The sequence below is a fragment of the Amblyraja radiata genome, chromosome 8, assembly GCF_010909765.2.
Source record: "Amblyraja radiata isolate CabotCenter1 chromosome 8, sAmbRad1.1.pri, whole genome shotgun sequence".
Lineage (NCBI taxonomy): Eukaryota > Metazoa > Chordata > Chondrichthyes > Rajiformes > Rajidae > Amblyraja > Amblyraja radiata.
Genome location: NC_045963.1, coordinates 40,422,582 through 40,443,009, shown reverse-complemented (window position 1 = coordinate 40,443,009; position 20,428 = coordinate 40,422,582). Strand labels below are relative to the sequence as shown.

The following is a 20,428-nucleotide window of genomic DNA, read 5'->3' as shown; positions in this document are numbered from 1 at the left end:
CAGAGGTCGGTGGAGGCCGGTTCTCTGGATACTTTCAAGAGAGAGCTAGATAGGGGTCTTAAAGATAGCGGAGTCAGGGGATATGGGGAGAAGGCAGGAACGGGGTACTGATTGGGGATGATCAGCCATGATCACATTGAATGGCAGTGCTGGCTCGAAGGGCCCAAGTGGCCGACTCCTGCACCTATTGTCTATTGTCTATTTGTATACATTGGGCATGCAGCAAAGAATTTCACTGTGCCTAGTCACATGTGACAAGAAAGTATTCCATTCCATCTACAGTTCCTTCCTTCACATTTTGAAGAAGGGTCCTGACCCAAAACGTCACCAATCCTTTTTCTGCAGAGATGCTGCCTGCCCACTGGGTTACTCCGGCACTTTGAGTTTATTTAACATTCTGGTAAACCTCTTCTGCACCTTCTCCACCAAATCCTTCCTACAACGAGGGGGCGACCAGAATTGTATATAACTTCACACATTCTGGTTGGCTGAGGTTACCTCTTGTTGTTCCCAACCCCAAGGAGATTTGAACCTCGCGCCGCCGCCCGCGACATCGTCGACGCCATCACGCAACGTGGATTTGGGTGGGGGCGGGGCTCGGGCGGTAGTGCGCCTGCGCCCCGCCGGTCGGTTGCACCGCTATAGGATCTTTGGGCTGCACCATGTCGCTGCGGGCGCGTTGTGTGTGCGTGTGCTGCAGCCGGGGGCTGGTCGCCGGCATCCCCGCCACCCACACCCACCCTCGCCCTCGCCCTCGCTGGACACGCCTCAGTAAGACCGACATCCGCATCTTTGTTTTGTTTACTGTCCGCAGGAGGCTTTGTGGGGGGGGTGAGGAGTGGACTCGGTGCTTTGGAGCATGAGGGGGATGCAGTTGCCCCGCTGTGGAGGGCCCCATGCTGGGCATTGGGGCAGTTGCAGCCCCCGGGACAGCCTGCAAACTCTTGGGCCTGCAATGGTTTTGCCGCGGGATTTATGTGTGGCAGGTCTGCAACACATTGTTTTCGTTCTGAGCTGGGGATTTTTACTGAGTAGGCACATTATAGCTACGCCTGATTGGAGAACATAGAACAACATAGAAAAGTACAGCTGCCCCGTTGAGTTTCTTCAGCAACTAATTATTTTGGCTCAAGATTTCAGCACCTTCAATCTCTTAGAACATACCATAGAGGAACAGACCCTTTAGTTCAGTTCATTCTTATCACGTGAACTGAGGTACAGTGGAAAATAATAAAGGGCCTGTTCCTGTTGACCCATAATTTCTGTGCCAAACATAAATAATCCAAGTTCTAATCCAATAATCCCAAGTTAAACTAATTTCAGACAAATGTAGAAAAATACAGACGGTGTTTATACCAAAGATAGACACAAAGCTGGAGTAACTCAGCAGGACAGGCAGCATTCCTGACCCTTGAACGAATCTCATATCCCTCTACTCCGCCTATCCATGTGCCCATCTCAAAATCTCAAGTGCCATTGTTGTATCTGCATCCATCACCACTCTTGGCAGTGCATTCTGCACCCACCACCCTCTGGAAAAGAAACGTTTCTCTGCACACCTCCTTTAATCTTTGTTGCCCTTACCTTAAAATGTGCTCTATAGTGATTAAAATTTCTGACTGCTTACCATATCTACGCCTCTCATAATTTTTTTAACCTCAATCGGGTCTCCTCTCAACTTTAGGCGTTCTAGAGAAAACAATCCAAGTTTGGATCCAAGCTATCTCATTGTAACTAATACCCCCCTCCCCCCCGCCCCCCCAAGGGATCATTCTGGTAGACCACATTACAGAAATGAAAACCAATAGTCTGGAAAACCTGCTGATGTGGCAGCACCAAAGTCCTGGGTATACGAGATCATCAGAATTTTATTGCATACCAGACCACATCTTGGTGTATTGATCATTTTCCTCCTGTTTTCAAGTTCATTACTTGCAGCTCAGTAAAGCATAAGTTCATTGTAGATTAACTACCGATACATGTTAATGTGAAAAATAATTCAATTAACTTGTCATTTTATCAACAAAAAAAATATTTCCTCTGGGGAAAGTACATTACTAGCCATGTTTAATGCAAGTATTTATTTACAGTCTCAATTGTTTGCATGTTTTAAGCTGGTAAAACAAATAATAATGAATGTTCTACTTAGTCAATTTTACAGGCACACAGTCTGACAATGCACAACAAGACTAAACATAAAGTACACACAATTCTGAGTAGAAAAAAAAAGTACTGCAAAAGATTAAAAAAACATTAATGCAAAACACAGTAAAAAGGTACGGCCATGGTAATGCAAGTGGTGGTCCATAGTGTTCCTTTGTCACGGTTCAATTAGGGTTGTGTGGGTGGGTTTCTGAAGCTGATGGGTGTACAGCTGATAGCATGACTTCATGCTTGAAGTCATGCATGCATGGTGGAGCATGACTTCATGCTTCTGTACGGCCTGCTCGATAGTACCAGTGAAAGAGAGCATGACCTGGATGGTGAGGGTCTTTGATAGATGCTGCTTTCTTGAGGCAGCACCTCTTGTCGATGCTATTTATGGAGGGGAAGACTGCCAGTGATGCAGCCTCTGAACATTCCTGTATTGTGGTAATTGCCATTCAAGGGCATGATGCAGCCAGTCCCTCTCCCCCTCCCCCTCCCCCTCCCCCTCCCCCTCCCCCTCCCCCTCCCCCTCCCCCTCTCCCCTCCCCCTCCCCTCCCCCTCCCCCTCTCCCCTCCCCCTCCCCCTCCCCCTCCAATCACTGAAGAAGGGTCCTGACCCACAAAGTCCAAAGATGCTGCCTGATCTGCTGAGTTACTCTGGCAATTTGCCTTTTTTTATGGAACCTGCAAGGATACCTTCTGCCTTCTAGGCAAAATTTGATCAATTCAGAATTAGCAAACTTCGTACTTCGGAATGACTACCTTTTGTGCGGGCAGTATTTATCTCTAATTCATGACTTGAAACTCTACTCACCAGTGTGCAACATTCTGAATTACACTGTTTCTACTTTGACAGAAAAAATCGGAAGATATGCTCTCCCGGTCGTTGTGGGGTAAGTGTTGCTTCTGTGAGAATGGATGTAAAGCCATTTTTTTCAAGTTATTCTGTTGAGGGGCCAATAGTGTAGAGAAAGCAAGGACTCTGCAGAAGGACTTGGTCAGGTTAGGAGAGTGGGCAGAGAAGTAATGAACAATATACAATAGGTGCAGGAGTAGGCCATTCGGCCCTTCGAGCCAGCACTGCCTTTCAATGTGATCATGGCTGATCATCCCCAATCGGTACCCCGTTCCTGCCCTCTCCCCATATCACCTGACTCCGCTATCTTCAAGAGCCCTATCTAGTTCTCCCTTGAAAGTGTCCAGAGAACTGGCCTCCTCCACCCTCTGAGAATTCCACAGACTCACAACTCTCTGTGTGCAAAAGTGTTTCCTCATCTCCGTTCTAAATGGCTTACCCCTTATTCTTAAACAGTGGCCCCTGGTTCTGGACTCCCCCAACATCGGGAACATGTTTCCTACCTCTAGCATGTCCAACCCTTAATAATCTTATATGTTTCAATAAGATCCCCTGTCAGCTTTCTAAACTCCAGAGTATACAAGCCCAGCCGCTCCATTCTCTCAGCATATGACCCACCATCCCGGGAATTAACCTTGTAAACCTACTCTGCACTCCCTCAATAGCAATAATGTCCTTCCTCAAATTAGGGGACCAAAACTGCACAGAATACTTCAGGTATGGTCTCACTAGGGCCATGTACAACTGCAGAAGGACCTCTTTGGTCCTATACTCAACTCCTATTATGAATGCCAACATGCCATTCACTTTCTTCACTGGCTGCTGTACCTGCATGCTTACTTTCATTGACTGATGAACAAGGACCCCCATAACCTATTGTACTTCCCCTTTTCCAAACTTGACACCATTTAGACAGTAATCTGCCTTTCTGTTTTTGCTACCAAAGTGGATAACCTCACATTTATCCGCATAAAACTGCATCTGTCATGCATCTGCCCACTCACCCAACCTGTCCAAGTCACCCTGCATTCTCATAGCACCCTCCTCACAGTTCACACTGCCACCCAGCTTTGTGTCATCTGCAAATTTGCTAATGTTACTTTGAATCCCTTCATCTAAATCATTGAAGTACATTATAAATAGCTGCGGTCCCAGCACCGAGCCTTGCGGTACCCCACTAGTCACTGCCTGCCATTCTGAAAGGGACCCGTTAATCCCTACTCTTTGTTCTGTCAACCAATTTTCTATCCATGTCAGCATTCTACCCCCAATACCATGTGCCCTAATTTTGCCCACTAATCTCCTATGTGGGACCTTATCAAATGCTTTCTGAAAGTCCAGGTACACTACATCCACTGGCTCTCCCTTGTCCATTTTCCTAGTTATATCCTCAAAAAATTCCAGAAGATTAGTCAAGCATAATTTCCCCTTCGTATATCCATGCTGACTCAGACCGATCCTGTTACTGCTATCCAAATGTGCCACTATTTCATATTTTATGATTGTCTCTTATGAATACATTGTAGCAAAGTGTGGAATCATGCATTTTGGTAGTAGGAATAAAGGCGTAGACTATTTTCTAAATGGGGAGAGAATTCACAAATCGGAGGTGCAAAGGGACTTGTGAGTGGTGATGCAGGATTCCAAAAAGGTTCATTTGAAAGACAAATTGGTAGAAAGGAAGGCAAAAGCAATGCAAGCATTTATTTTGAGAGGAATAGAATATAAAAACAGATGTAATGCTGAGGCTTCATAACGCATTGGTCAGACTGCATTTGGAGTATTGTGAGCAGTTTTGGGCTCCATCTCTGAGGATGGATGTGCTGCCGTTGAAGAGGATCCAGGGGGGTTTTACGAAAATGATCCCAGGAATGAGTGGGTTGACATATGATGAAAATTTGACGGCACTAGGCCTGTATTCGCTGGAGATTAGAAGGATGAGTGGGTCCTCATTGCAACTTACTGAATATTGAAAGACTAAGATAGATTGGATGTGGAGTGGATGTTTTCACTTGTGGGAAAGTCTAGGAGCAGAGACCAAAGCCTCAGAATAAAAGGATGTACCTTTAGAAAGATGAGGAGGAATTTCTTTAGTCAGAGGGTGGTGAATCTGTGGAATTCTTTGCCACAGACGGCTGTGGAGGCCGATGGATATTTTTAAGGTGGAGGTTGACAGATTCTTGATTTGTACGGGTGTCGGGTTATGGGGAAAAAGTACGAGAATGGGGTTGAGAGGGAAAGATAGATCTGCCATTATTGAATGGCGTCATAGACTTGATGGGCAGAATGGCCTCATTCTGCTCCTAGCACTTATGAACTTATTTTACCATATGTTAGATAATATCTGCACTGTATAAATCTTAGTGATGGATTAGTCAAACATTAGGAGAATTGTTCTTGTGGAATTTTCAAAAATACATATGAACTTTTCCAATTGTCTTTCAAAAAGGTAGCGCAGTGATGCAGCTGGTGGAGCTGCAGCCTCCACAGCACCAGAGACCCAGGTTCGATCCTGACCTTGGGTGTTCTCTGCACGGAGATTACACCGAGGTCAGGATCGAACCTGGGTCTCAGGCGCTGTAAGGCAGCAGATCTACCAGCTGAGCCACTGTGCCGCCCGTTGTGTGAGTTCATTCTGTGGAACTACTTTGAAACAAAACATTCCCAAGATTCTCTTTCACAATCTCCGTGCTAGATTTGTGAATTGTGTGCATTTATTATGAAACATAGCATTCCCAAAGACTTTCTTTCACATACACCTTGGGTTACAATATATTTCTATTTCTAATTTATGTATTCAGAGCATAAATATTAGAAACAATTTGGTTGATTTAACTTGGAATTTGTTTGTGGTTAGTACAAGTGAATTATCTCGTCTTATCTTGTCTCCTATAGTGGGTGCATGTTTATTACATATGAAATTCTGGCACTGGGAGAAAATGTGACGCTTGATACACAGGCTGTAGAACGCGAGAAACTGAAATCCTACATCTACATACAGACCGCTCCACTGGAACAGCAAGGGTTGCAAGGTGAGAGCTTTGTGTTCACTCTTATTGTTGAAGATTCAATCTATAAAATTTGTGTCTGGCTTATCCTTGAATGTTGCCAGGAACATCACCCTCCCTCCTCTCAAAACATACCTCCTAAAATCTGTAACGTGTCCACATGTTCTCCAGAGATGCTGCTTGACCTGCTGAGTTTCTCCAGCAATTTGTCTTTCTTTTATATTTCACTACTTTCAAACCTCTTCCCTCCAATCAACACCCTTTTGTCTCCTTTGATCCCCTCTTGTCTCCTTTTCATCTCTAGCCTTTTTCCACCCATCTGCCAAACAAACCTTCCCTCGACTGTATCCCCCTATCATTTATAGATCCAAAATTCTGGAGTAACTCAGCAGGATAGGCAGCATCCCTGGAGAGAAAGAATGGGTGACGTTTCGGGTCGAGACCCTTTTTCAGACTGAAAGTCATGGGAAACGGAAACGAGAGATATAGACGATGATGTAGAGAAATATAGAACAAATTTTACTTCGGAGTCACGTGAGTGACTACGTGAAGAAGCCCGCCAGGACGCATGCGTGTCATATCGCTTTCACGCTTGCGAAACGACAGGCGGGGTGGAACGTTCCCCTGCAGCGGTAAGTTTGAAACCGCGACCTGCAGGTAAGTGATTTACTCTGCGGTAGTTTTTGTCCCCGCGCTGTTTTTACACAGGGGGGGAGCTGGACAAAATAGTGACCACAAGTGCTGCGAGTAAAGCTGGCTGGGGAGGACCGCGAAGTTGCGGGAGCAAGCAGCAGCTGAAGGCACAAGCCCCATAAGGGATCAGCTGTGCCGACTTTTTGTCCCGCGCCGGCCAGAACACGCCGGGCGGGAGACTATTCAGAATGGGGCCGTCGACTTTTGACGAGTCGAAAACGGCAGGAGGCGGGGTGGAACGACGTTCCCCCGTAGCGACAATTTAAACCAGGACCTGCAGCTAAGAGCTGCGGTCTTTTTGTGTTTTCCCATGCTGATTACAGGTGGAGAAACGAACGGGCTGCGACAAAGCTGGTGAGGGAGGACCACGGAGCAGCGGGCAGCCAGCAGCAGCCAACGGCACTCGGATCACCGATAGTGGGATCAGCTGTGCCCGATGTCGCCTCCGCACCGGCCAGATCCACGCGGCCGGGCGGTAAGGCGAGACACAAAACAAACAAGGTCGTGGACTCAGAGGAGTCCAACTTTGAACAACCACAGAGAGCGCTGGAGCCGGATGGAGCAGTGTGTGGAGCATTTGCTCCAACGTGACAGACTCCGGGAGATGGAGTTGGGTCACTGTGGGCCCTATGATAAACCCACAGCAGTACCTCTTGAAGGGCTGCACAGTGCTTCTACCTCATCAGAGGGGAGCACTGCGGGTCAGTTCTGGGCTGACCCGGAAGATGGGTCCGCAGAAGGAAAGACAAGTGTGCAAGGGGTGCAGGGACTGTGCAAACCTGGGACCACAAAAACACCAATACTATTGTTTGGAGGCAACCTATCGAAGCAAGTCAAGGAGCTCGATGAGGAAGCAAAAACCCTGGGACTAATAAAAAGGGACTCCAACAAAAACCCACTACAGCCAAAGACAGCACCCCAACGCACCCACCAGCAGAACTGGTGAAAGCTTGAAGGCCCGGTACTCAAAACATGAGTCTTTTTAGGCCATGGCCCAGGCTGGCCTTCTTGGGAGATGCGGGGACCTCCAACGCCAACCAAACCGAAAATCCAGACACCAGCGCAACAACAGCAGCGAAGAACCTACAAAAAAGAAGTAAACCTGCCACTGGTAACTATGGAGGTAGGTGGGTCTGGTTCCCTACAAAATACAGGGAGCATGGAGGTTGGGGGGAGATTACACTCTTTTCTGAATGCATGGAGCATGTTAACAACCGATACTTACATCTTGAGCAGTATCCAGGGATATACAATAGTTTATACACAAGTACAGCCCTCCAGTTCAACATATACTGAACCGAATTCGTGCTTTCTGATAAAGAAAAATCAAAAGCGCAAGCTGAACTGGAGCGGCTTTATGTAAAAAGTGTAATTGAGAAAACTCAACACGAACCATTAGAATTCGTGTCCAATATATTTACCAAAAACAAAAAAGATGGTGGTTGTCACATCATCATAGATCTGACAAAATTGAATACATTTGTACAATATATTCACTTCAAAATGGAAACCTTTGTTACTGCTAAACAATTAATTTCCAAAGGTTACTTCATGGCCAGCATCGATTTAAAAGATGCTTACTATTCAGTGCCCATACGAGGTGACCACAGATGTTACTTAAAATTCAACTGGATGGGACAACACTGGCAGTATAAAGCACTGCCAAATGGTTTATCATCAGCCCCCAGGCTGTTCACAAAAATGTTGAAACCAGCCCTAGCATTTCTACGTAAACGTAAACACATGGTCATGGCATATTTAGATGACATACTCATTGTGGGCAAAACTTTGGAATTGGCCAAACAAACTAACAGCCACAAAACAGTTATTTGAAAAACTGGGATTTATTATCCATCCAGTTAAATCTAAACTAACGCCTTCCACTACTATGGACTATTTGGGGTTCACCATTGACTGAGTTCACATGTCGGTGACTCTGCCTAAGGGAAAGGCTAGAGATTTAATAGAGGCTTGCAATAACCTCATTGACATCAGCAAACCATCCATCAGATTGGTAGCAAAAGTAATTGGCAAAATGGTGGCTGCCTTTCCAGCCACACAATTTGGACCTCTACATTACCAAAACTTACAGAGACGAGAAACGAGAGATATAGACGATGATGTAGAGAGATATAGAACAAATTAATGAGCAGGCTTTGTCCCACCCCGCCTCTCTTCCAGATTTCTCTTCCCCACCACAGTCTAAAGGAGGGTCCTGATACAAAGCTTATGACTGTCCATGTCCTCCACAGTTACTCCAGCACTTTGTGCTCTATTCCTAAAATTAGAATTGCCTTTCCAATGAAATAATCTTTTTCATTGTGGAATGAGCTGGTCTGTTGGGTGAAGCAATGATAGAATGGATGATATCTGGGATGATACATCTTCAGGGCTGTAATAAGGGTAAAATATACACTGTGAATAGTGGTGCTCTATTATTGGAACAGAAGGTCCTTGGTGCACAAGTCTATAGATCCTTTCTGACCAACATCTCGGGACCCAAACAACCCTTCCACATGAGTCAAACATTAATGTGCTGCATTGTTTAATGAAATTATGTTTCTCCATTCCCAGAGGTCAATTGATCTCTAAATTGTCCCCGGTGTGCAGGGAATGGATGAGAAAATTGGATAACATAGACAATGCACCACCGTTGCCGGGGGAAGGAACAAAGGAGGACCCGGTGTGTGAGGACCGCCGTGGGGGGAGGGTGGGGGGGGGGGGGGGGGAGGAGGAGAGAACTAAGGGGGACCAGGCACGGGAATACTTTGTAAGCGCTTTTGGGTGACTATTTGCACACATTTGGCATGCAAGCAAAGAATTTCACTGTCACTTGTCACGTGACAATAAAGTATTCTTTCATTCATTCATTCAATTAATGGTGATCGATGGTCCACTGTGCCACCCCTAGTAGTCAATAGATGGTGGTTTAGGACCTCAAGTTCTATCTGGTTTTAAAAATCAGCAAATGTACTCTGTTGAAGATTGGCTTTGTTGCATTTCAGAAATTACAAGAAAAGTTCAGAAGGGACTGCACAGGGTAGTTAAAAGACTGTTGCAAGCTACAGCAGATATTTTTTCGTTGCCACTGGATGGTAAGTGAGTCTCAATGTTTTTGTTGTTGCAGCATTTGAATTTAGCATTAGAATTTTTCTTTTAAAATTAACTAGACCAAGTGGGACCCTATGGGTCCCGTCCCCTCATCGCGTGGTTGCGGGGGGGGGGGGGGGGGGCCTGTGGCGTCACACACTAACCACCCCCCTTGATATATTAATATTGTTAATTTGTTTCTTTTACCCCATCCATGCCCTATCCACTCGCGCATAGCCCCCAACTCGCAGGCGCGTCTCGAGAGGGAGGAGGTAGAGAGAGAGGGCAGAGACTGAGAGGGGAGGGAGGAGAAGAGGGGGGGGTCGGGGGGGTGACATCACTCGCAGCGCGTGGAAGAAAAGTGCCGTGCCCAGACGAGTGTGCCCAGCCGAGTCTTTTGAATAACGGGAGGGGGGGGTGGTGGTTGTTGGGGGGGGGGGGTGACGTCACTCGCAGCGCGTGGAAGTAGGGTGCACGGAGCAGACCCTTGTGACGTCATCAGTGAAAGACTGGTTTTTAAATTCAAAGTTTTTTGAGGTTTTTGAACATCGTCAGTAATAACTCGAGAAATAAAGCCTGAAAAGATAAGGCGATTTTGGACTCCACTGGAAAATCTCTGTCAGAATATGTAAAAATACCGTGTCGTTTTTTCGCGAAGATGTGACAACACACAAACAAATACACACACACACACCCCCACACCCACTACCACCTCCACACACACACACACACACACACACACACACACACACACACACACACACACACACACACACACACACACACACACACACATTTACTTAGATGCAAGCCAAGGAAAGGCATAATTGTTAACTGTTAATTGGACATAACCTCAGCAAATTGACAATATCTTTGAAAGGGAGTGGGTGTTTAATCTGTCAGGACATTTTATTATTTGCCAAAATATACATCTCAATAGCATAATGATAGAAAACGTACTTTTCCACACACCACTCGTAAGTTTGTTGATTTTTTTAAATGATAAATTTAGGTTCAGAAGCATTTTCATTTTGCATGTAAAAACCCACTTGACAACCATGGGCGATTTTAAAATTTTACAGTCAGCTTTATCACTTCCGAAACTTTTCGGATACCAAAGGAATCAAGAACAAACACAAATAATGCCTTCCTCTTGATGAAATGCAGTGAACAAACGCGATAATTCCCAATATTTTCAATCTTGATATCTGTACGGCCAATGTTTGCCAACCACTTTAACTGTTGTTGTCCCTTCAGCTGTCGCTGCCTCTATCATAATTTCTCCTCATTTTTGGAATTCTGAAGTAGGATAAATGTCTCTCACGGTTACCCCGATTTCCACAATTATTTACAGAATAATATTGCGTAGAATACGTCAATTGGTAGTAAAGTTTTGCATTCTTGTACTCTTACATGGGTATGATCACACATAAAATACAGCAAAATGGCACCGTGTAAAAATACTGATTTCCTCAGCAGAATACTGATTTTCAGATACTAGAATACTGAAATGCTCTGACAAAACTTGGCAGCTATGGTTTACTTTATATAAGTGACCATCCTTAGATTGTCACACGTACTATGTTTTACAGAGAACAACATGAAACCAGAGGTGGACGATGACTCTGGTTTGTGGCTGCTTTTAAAACGGGCTCGATCGACACTTAAAGCCGTGCGAGTTCACGCTGTGCAAGAACTGGCAAAGAAACATCACTGGCACGGTAGAATATTGGACAGATGTCCATAATTACTAATCAGTGGATATTAATAAAAGCAGAGTTCAACGATTAAATTGAAAAGCATATAAAGTGCTGGAGTAACTCAGTTGGTCAGGCAGCATCTGTGAAGGACACAGATAGGTCGAGGCCTATCTTCCGGTTAATTACAGTGGGAGAAGAAAGCTTGAAAACTGGAGAGGCAGGATAAAGTGCGGCAGGCAATAGGTAGACACAGGGTTTTTATTTGACAGGCCGGTGGTTGGAACAACAATCAGAGATAAGAACAGAAGGTGTGAGTCAGGTTTGAAGAGTTACGCATTGTGAAGCCGAAGAGAGGAAAGTAGCCGGGGGAAGGGGGGAGGGGGGTAGAGTGGGGGTGTGGAAGGGAGAAATAGGTGAGTCCAAATGGGGTACGGGAGAGAAGGGGAGTGGAGAAAGAGAGTGGTGGGGGGGGGGGGGGGTTGGGGTTAGTTGACGGTTACCTAAAATTGGAGAATTACTTCTTTAAAAAGTTTTTAAAAGGTTTCATGCTTATATTACGACTTTAAAGCTAGCCAGGCAAATCTTCCGTGGCTTGGGGACATGGGCAGCTAAAGGGAGGGGCAAGGATTGTTGCATGGAAGCACTTCATCTACACAGCAGTTTCTGCCTCCCATTTGTGGAAGCTGGGATTATTTGTACAGTACATGAGGTTAAGCAGATATCTAATGGAAGTGACACAATTGGAGCCGTGTAGCCATGGATGATGTTAATGTAGTCAAAAAGTAGAGGACCTAAGTTTTGGTTAAGATAAAGTGCAATGGAAATGTATTTCTTCCACACATTGGCACGGTGGTGCAGCGGTGGAGTTGCTGCCTGACAGCAGTAGAGACCTAGCTGATCCTGACTACAGGTGCTGTCTGTATGAAGGTTGTACGTTCCCCTTGTGACCACGTGGGTTTTCTCCCACATTCCAAAGATGTGCAGGTTTGTCTGTTTATTAACCTCTGTAAATTGTCCCGAGTGTGTAGGATCGAACTAGTGTATGGGTGGACGATGGTCGGTGTGGACTCAGTGGGCCAAAGGGCCTGTTTCCACAATGTATCTCTAAACATTGAATTGTTACAATTTGCAATTTGCCTGAAAGAGTAGAGGGAGCACGATATATATCCTTGAATAGGAGAATTTGTAAGATTAAATGGAAAGTTCTTTGTAAAAACCAACATAAACCTAATTATCTGAATGCCCTCCATTGCTGTTTGAATCAGGACACCAAGTGATTTCTAATGACTGACTGGTTGCATCATGGCTTGGTACAGCAACTTGAACGCCTAGGAGCGGAAAAGACTGCAAAAAAAAAAAGTTGTGAACACTGCCCAGTCCATCACTGGCTCTGACCTCCTCACCATTGAAGGGATTTATCTGAGTCGCATCCTCAAAGACAGCCAGCATCATCAGAGACCCACACCATCCTGGCCACACACTCATTTCACCACTGCCATTGGGAAGAATGTACTGTAGTCTGAAAACTGTAACGTCCAGGTGCAAGAACAGTTTCTTCCCTACAGCCATCAGGCTATTAAACACTACAACCTCAAATAAGCTCTGAACTACAATAGACTATTATTGCACTACTATTGTTTGTTGTGTGTGTGTATATATATATGTATGTGTGTGTGTGTGCTTGTGAGTATGTATATAGACATACTGAACTTTTTTTCTCTCGTTTATTATATTGTTTACAGTGTACTATGTTTACATATTCAGTTATGCTGCAGCAAATAAGAATTTTATCTGGGACATATGACAATATAACACGCTTGACTCTTCTTACTCCTCGGTAGTGGGGAAACTGCTAGAGTCAGTTATTAAAGATGGGATAGCAGCACATTTGGAAAGTGGTGAAATCATTGGACAAAGTCAGCATGGATTTACGAAAGGTAAATCATGTCTGACGAATCTTATAGAATTTTTCGAGGATGTAACTAGTAGCGTGGATAGGGGAGAACCAGTGGATGTGGTGTATCTGGACTTCCAGAAGGCTTTCGACAAGGTCCTACATAAGAGATTAGTATACAAACTTAAAGCACACGGCATTGGGGGTTCAGTATTGATGTGGATAGATAACTGCCTGGCAAACAGGAAGCAAAGAGTAGGAGTAAACGGGTCCTTTTCACAATGGCGGGCAGTGACTAGTGGGGTACCGCAAGGCTCAGTGCTGGGACCCCAGCTATTTACAATATATATTAATGATCTGGATGAGGGAATTGAAGGCAATATCTCCAAGTTTGCGGATGACACTAAGCTGGGGGGCAGTGTTAGCTGTGAGGAGGATGCTAGGAGACTGCAAGGTGACTTGGATAGGCTGGGTGAGTGGGCAAATGTTTGGCAGATGCAGTATAATGTGGATAAATGTGAGGTTATCCATTTTGGTGGCAAAAACAGGAAAGCAGACTATTATCTGAATGGTGGCCGATTAGGAAAAGGGGAGATGCAGCGAGACCTGGGTGTCATGGTACACCAGTCATTGAAAGTAGGCATGCAGGTGCAGCAGGCAGTGAAGAAAGCGAATGGTATGTTAGCTTTCATAGCAAAAGGATTTGAGTATAGGAGCAGGGAGTTTCTACTGCAGTTGTACAGGGTCTTGGTGAGACCACACCTGGAGTATTGCGTACAGTTTTGGTCTCCAAATCTGAGGAAGGACATTATTGCCATAGAGGGAGTGCAGAGAAGGTTCACCAGACTGATTCCTGGGATGTCAGGACTGTCTTATGAAGAAAGACTGGATAGACTTGGTTTATACTCTCTAGAATTTAGGAGATTGAGAGGGGATCTTATAGAAACTTACAAAATTCTTAAGGGGTTGGACAGGCTAGATGCAGGAAGATTGTTCCCGATGTTGGGGAAGTCCAGGACAAGGGGTCACAGCTTAAGGATAAGGTGGAAATCCTTTAAAAACCGAGATGAGAAAAACTTTTTTCACACAGAGAGTGGTGAATCTCTGGAACTCTCTGCCGCAGAGGGTAGTTGAGGCCAGTTCATTGGCTATATTTAAGAGGGAGTTAGATGTGGCCCTTGTGGCTAAAGGGATCAGAGGGTATGGAGAGAAGGCAGGTACGGGATACTGAGTTGGATGATCAGCCATGATCATATTGAATGGCGGTGCAGACTCGAAGGGCCGAATGGCCTACTCCTGCACCTAATTTCTATGTTTCTTGCACTAAAGGTTGTACCACTTACTATCCCTTGTAAATCATTACCGTTTAACTAAAGATCAATCGGGATGGGGAAGTGTAGTGAAATATCAACTTTCCTAGTTATAGTATTATTTTTAAATGTGTACATTTTCTCCATTTGCAGACTACCAATATAGAACTGTGGCCCAGGCTTGTGATCAGAAAACCAGAATAGGGCTGGCCAGAATGAAAGACATTGACCTTCGCTTCTTTTTACGCCCTCCTTTACTGAAAGCAATTGAGGTCAGTAAATCTCTTATTGTATTTTGCCTTGGTTTTAAAATATATTACGTTTTAACGCCTGCAGTAGCAATGACTGACGCTAAAGTCGTGGTATCATTTGAGAATTGTAGGCTAACTGGACCTCCTGGAGGAGGCAATAGGGGCCTTGTACTAGGCTAGTGGTAGAGCTAGTAAAGTGTTTAAGAAGGAACTGCAGATGCTGGAAAATTGAAGGTACACAAAAATGCTGGAGAAACTCAGCGGGTGCAGCAGCATCTATGGAGCGAAGGAAATAGGCAACGTTTCGGGCCAAAACCCTTCTTGACACATTTGCTCTGGGTGCTTTGGTTTCTTCCGACACTCCAAAGACGTGCTGGTTTGTCTCTTAGTGTGTAGGATCGTGTTAGTGTACGGGGTGATCGCTGGTTGGCATGGCGCAGTGGGCTGAAAGGCCTGTTTCGGTGCTGTATCTTTGAAGTATAAAGTAAAGTCTAAAGTCACTCATCTACACTCGGGGCAATTTCAGGGACCAATTAACAAATTTTTTGGGATGTGGAAGGAAACCAGAGTACTTGTCTCGGGGTGAATGTCCAAACTGCACACAACACCAGGGGTCAGGGTCGCTAGAGATGCGAGGCAGAAGCCCTCTATCACCCAGATGATGTAAAGATGTGAGTGAGATATGTAGAGAGAAAATTAAAGAGTTGAAGATAATTGAGCCATCCACAGTGCACAGATATATGATAAAGGGAATAACGTTTAGTGCAAGGTTCGTTCGTTCGTGTGTCAGACGATGTTCTGCCATTGCTTTGCCACAGCCAGTGCCACATCCGTGCCTCTGCGGAGATCGTCCGCAGTGCATGCCTCTCCGCCGCAAGTCAGCCATTGTCTGTACCTATCCACAGTTGCACTTGTCAGAGTCAGAGAGGCCCCACTTCTTCAGGTGAGTCCGCAATGTCCCACTCCAGTGCGGAGGCGGTTTAGGGTTTTCCAGGTAGTATAAGGCAGGTGGTGTCCTGGTGCCTGGTGCAATGTAAGACTACGGAAAGCCAGAAAGAACGACCTGGCAGGCCACGGCCTGCCGAGCCGACCCTTGCTCGTCCCCCAAGAACCACAGAGGAGGATGGATTTGGTGACGGTGGGCACAAGAGCAAGGACTGGTAAAAGAGTGAGCTGAGGTTTTGCCTTCTGCGCCCTCAAGGTCGGCTGCGGGAGGTGCTACCTGGGCAGAAAGGCTGAAGGTGGCCGGTCGAGGAGAGGGACGATGGTTCATTGGATGATCTGGACGGAGGCGATAGCTGGAGGCGCTGCAGCAGACAGGCTCGCCTGGATCAGGTGCTGTTCCAGGAGACCCAGCATACGGACCAGACTGAACCTTGGAGATGGCGGCTCTTGCATGCGGTCTCTGTGGACTATTTCTCTGCATTTTGTACTAATCTGGGATTGTGCTTATGTATGGCAGTACTTTACTGAACTGTATGCAAAAAAAAGATTTCACTGTGTGTCTGTACATGTGATAATAACGAGCCATTGAAGAAAGATTGAACACTTATTTCCTGCCCTGTTTGCTTCCTGTATGCAGGACTCGTACATTGAAGATGAACTTCGACGTCTCCTGGCCTGCCTACCACAGTCTGAAGTGGATCAGTGTGTGCAGTACTTTACCTCACTGGCTTTAAGAGAGAGTAATCAGTCTATGTCAGCGCAAAGGGTAAGGTTAAAGTATCTGATCTGGTGCTGGCCTTTGTGTTGATAAAGGAGCAACCTTAGTCTGAAAATCAAGGTGTAAAATTATTTTGAATAGAACTAAAGAACCAGGTGTGAATGCAATGTGGGGATATTTTTGCATGGCCTCTAACTGTTATCATCATTATATCGGACGGGATGGGAGATTGCAACCTTCACGTAGTCCACCCCGTTTCGACTAATGCAAACAACCCGACGTGCACAAACAAATGATCAAATAGAACAAGTTGACTTACAACTTTAGGCTGTGCACGCCATATGCAAGAAGAAGATTATATCGGACAGTATAAATCAGGAACCTGATGTAGGTACTTTAGTTGGGAGATGCTGCATGGAAACAGGCCCTTCTGCCCACTGAGTCCATGCCTTTCATCACTCTAGTTCTATAGTTTCCCATTTGTAATCCACTCCCTACATATCCGTTCCCACTAGTTCTCTGTTACCCCATTTTCTAATCTACTCCCTACACATTTGGGTCAATCGTACAGAGGCCAATTAACTTACGAACCCAGAGCACCCGGAGGAAACCCATGTGATCACAGGAATAACCTGCAAACTCCATATAGACACCACTCAAGGTCAGCATCAAACCTGGGTCTCTGGCGCTGTGAGGCAGCAGCTCTACCAGCTGTGCTACCGTGAAAATGTTGTTTTCTCTGACTCTTAGCCTTCCATTTCCGGCCAAAGGATGTATGTAATTCTTTCTAAACAAGTGTTTAGAAAGAAAAGCATTAGTTTAGTTTATTGCAAGTGTACCGAGGTACAGTGAATAGCTTTTGTGTGCTAATCAGTCAGCGGAAAGACTTTACATGATTACAATTGAGCCATCCACAGTGTACAGATATATGATAAAGGGAATAACGTTTAGTGCATGGTAAAGTCCAATTAAATATGGTCCAAGGGTCTTGAATGAGGTAGATAGGTCAAGACCGCTCTCTAGTTGATAAGATGGTTCAGTTGCCTAATAATAGCTGGGAAGAAACTGTCCCTGAATCTGGAGGTATGTGTTTTCACACTTCTGTACCTCTTGCTTGATGAGAGAGGTGAGAAGAGGGAATGACTCGCCTTTAGTTATTTATTATTGATATTGTAATGCAGATGCTGGAGCGTTGAGCAAAAATCACAAAGTGCTGGAGGAACTCAGCAGGTAAGGCAGCATCTCTGGAGATCCATGTTCTCCAGAGATGATCCCTGACCCGCTGAGTTACTCCAACACTTTGTGATGTTTATTCTTAGTTATTTGACATGATTATCAATTCTGAATGTTTAAAACGCTTCTTTAAAAAGCCTTTATTTAATTGGCATTATTGGCATGTAGAGAAAATGGATCAAGTTATTTCCATCTTGTTTCAGGGTGGCCTATGGTGCTTTGGAGGAAATGGCCTGCCTTATGCACAGAGTCTGAGCTCTGTTCCCAGTGAGAAGGTTGAATCATTTTGTCTGCAAGCTCTCGCTAAACATTCTAAGGTAACGTTTGTTTATTCTATGAAATATCTAAACTAAGACGGCTTGATTGGCGTCTTTTCGCTGACTGGATAGCATGCAACAAAAAAGCTTTTCACTGTACTTTGGTACATGAGACAATAATAAACTAAACTCAATAAAGATTTGCCTGATCAATTCCTCGAGTCCTGTGACTGCTGTACGTGTGGAGAAGGATCAATAGGCCAATAGGGTTTATAGGAATGAGAAGACAGCTCATCGACGGGGCTTGAGAGACCTGTTACAGGGAGTATGTTTCCCCTGGTCAATGAGACTTGAACAAGGGGCCAGAATCTCTGCATACATGCTTTGTTCAACTGGAGCATGATGAGTCTGGGTTTCTCTATGAAGATCAAGTTGTTGAATGTGTTTATTGTTGAGACAGAAATTTAGAACATAGAACAATACAGCACAAGAATAGGCCCTTTGTCCCAATATGGATCAGAACATGATGGCGTTAAATTAATTTCTTCTGCCTGCCCCTCCACTCCCCGCGTACCCCTCCACTCCCTACATATCCATGTGATGTCCAAAAGACTCTTAAATGCCACCTTCATATCCGCTACCACCACCACCCCCCCCCTGGCAGCGTGCTCCAGGCACTCGCCAATGTTTGTGTAAAAAAAACACTTTCCCTGCACATCTCCTTTAAACTTTGCCACTCTTACCATAATGCTATGCCCTCTAGACTTTGACATTTCATCTCTGGGGGAAAAAGATTCTGAGAACCCGAAATGGTTCTGATTATCTACACTTTGCTGTGCAACGTTGTATTTGAGAAACTCAGTGTGATATTGTGCCACGTTGCTAAATTTCCAGTAGTGGGAGAGTCTAGGACCGGAGAGCACAGCCACAGAATAAAAGGACATACTTTTACAATGGAGATGAGGAGGAATTTCTTGAGCCAGAGGGTGGTGAATCCGTATAATTCATTGTCCGAAGGCCATGGAGGTCAAGTCACTAGATATTTATAAAGTGGTGATTGAGAGGTTCTTGATTAGTAAAGGCGTCAAAGGTTACGGGGAGAAGGCAGGAGAATGGGGTTGAGAGGGAAAGATAGATCAGCCATGATCAAGTCAAGGAGCAGACTTCATGGGCTGAATGGCCGAATTCTGCTCCTATGTCATCGCCTATGTCATCGTCTTATATGCTTCTTTCTCTGCTACAGTTATTCTTTCTTCAAGATAAAATGTTTTTGTTTTACTTTGCATCCAACACCAGGTTCCCAGCCACTGTGATGCCATTGTAACAAATGGAGGCTTGCAGTTACTGCAAAAAATTTATCAGCTGCGTCAAGACTCTCAAAAAATTCAAAGGAACATAATTCGGACAATTGGAAATTTGGCTTTAAATGAGCGACTGCACTCAGCCATCGCACAGTCAGGTGACAGCATAACTTGACATCATACGCAGATATTCTGGGCTATTCTGAAAGGAATAGAATTAATTAACCTTGCATGATATGAGCACTCATGAGAACCATTTTACCTTTTTTGATAGCTGCTAGTTTTACTCAATTTTCTTCACAGTTAGTATTTTCAGAATGTTAAGAATTTTAAAGGCGGCACAGTGGCGCAGCTGGTAGAGCTGAAGTGCCGTAGCGTCAGAGATCCTGACTTCTGGTGCTGCCTGTGTGGAGTTTGTATGTTCTCCCCGTGACCACATTTGTTTGCTCTGGGTGCTCCGGTTTCCTCCCACATCCCAAAGACTTATGGGACGGCACAGTGGAACAGCGGTATAGTCGCTGCTTTACAGAGCCAGAGACCCGGGTTTGATCCTGACCACGGGTGCTGTCTGTGCGGAGTTTGTACGTTCTCTCTGACAGCATAAGTTTTTCCCAGGTGTTCCAGTTTCCTCCCACACTCTAAAGACGTGCAGGTTTGTAGGTTAATAGGCTTTAGTAAAATTGGCACGTAGGATAGTGCTAGTGTACGGGTAATCACTGGTCGGCGTGGCTTTTGTAAGCCGAAGGGCCTATTTCCGTGCTGCATCTAAAGTAAAGCCTAAAGTGTGGGTTTGTAGGCCTCTGTAAATTGTCCCTAATTTGGAGGGAGTAGATGGGAAAGGGTATAACATAGAACTAGTGTGAATGGGTGATCAATGGTCAGCGTGGACTCGGTGGGCTGAAGGGTCTGTTTCCGTGTGGTGTCTTTAAAAAAAAAAAAAAAGTTTTACAAGATATTATGCAGGCTTTGAAATTGTTGATTGTATTTATCATTGTGAGGACATGGCAAAGTGGGATCTGTAAAC

The 20,428-nt window shown here is 45.0% G+C and overlaps 1 protein-coding gene across 3 annotated transcripts in view; it reads left to right on the top strand.

The window, feature by feature from the left end:
• The first annotated feature begins 618 nt into the window (after positions 1-618).
• Positions 619-20,428, top strand: part of serac1 (serine active site containing 1) — a 36,047-nt gene continuing 16,237 nt past the window's right edge. The window contains exons 1-9 of one of the 3 annotated variants that reach the window (XM_033025641.1): positions 619-771; positions 3,005-3,041; positions 5,900-6,036; positions 9,711-9,800; positions 11,388-11,516; positions 14,853-14,971; positions 16,533-16,661; positions 18,050-18,163; positions 19,400-19,562. In XM_033025641.1, the coding sequence (XP_032881532.1) occupies positions 663-771; positions 3,005-3,041; positions 5,900-6,036; positions 9,711-9,800; positions 11,388-11,516; positions 14,853-14,971; positions 16,533-16,661; positions 18,050-18,163; positions 19,400-19,562 (1,027 nt within the window). In that variant the 5' untranslated portion in view covers positions 619-662. Of the gene's footprint in view, positions 772-822; positions 987-3,004; positions 3,042-5,899; positions 6,037-9,710; positions 9,801-11,387; positions 11,517-14,852; positions 14,972-16,532; positions 16,662-18,049; positions 18,164-19,399; positions 19,563-20,428 lie in introns of those variants that run through there. The other 2 variants (XM_033025642.1, XM_033025640.1) reach the window with 2 other exon arrangements.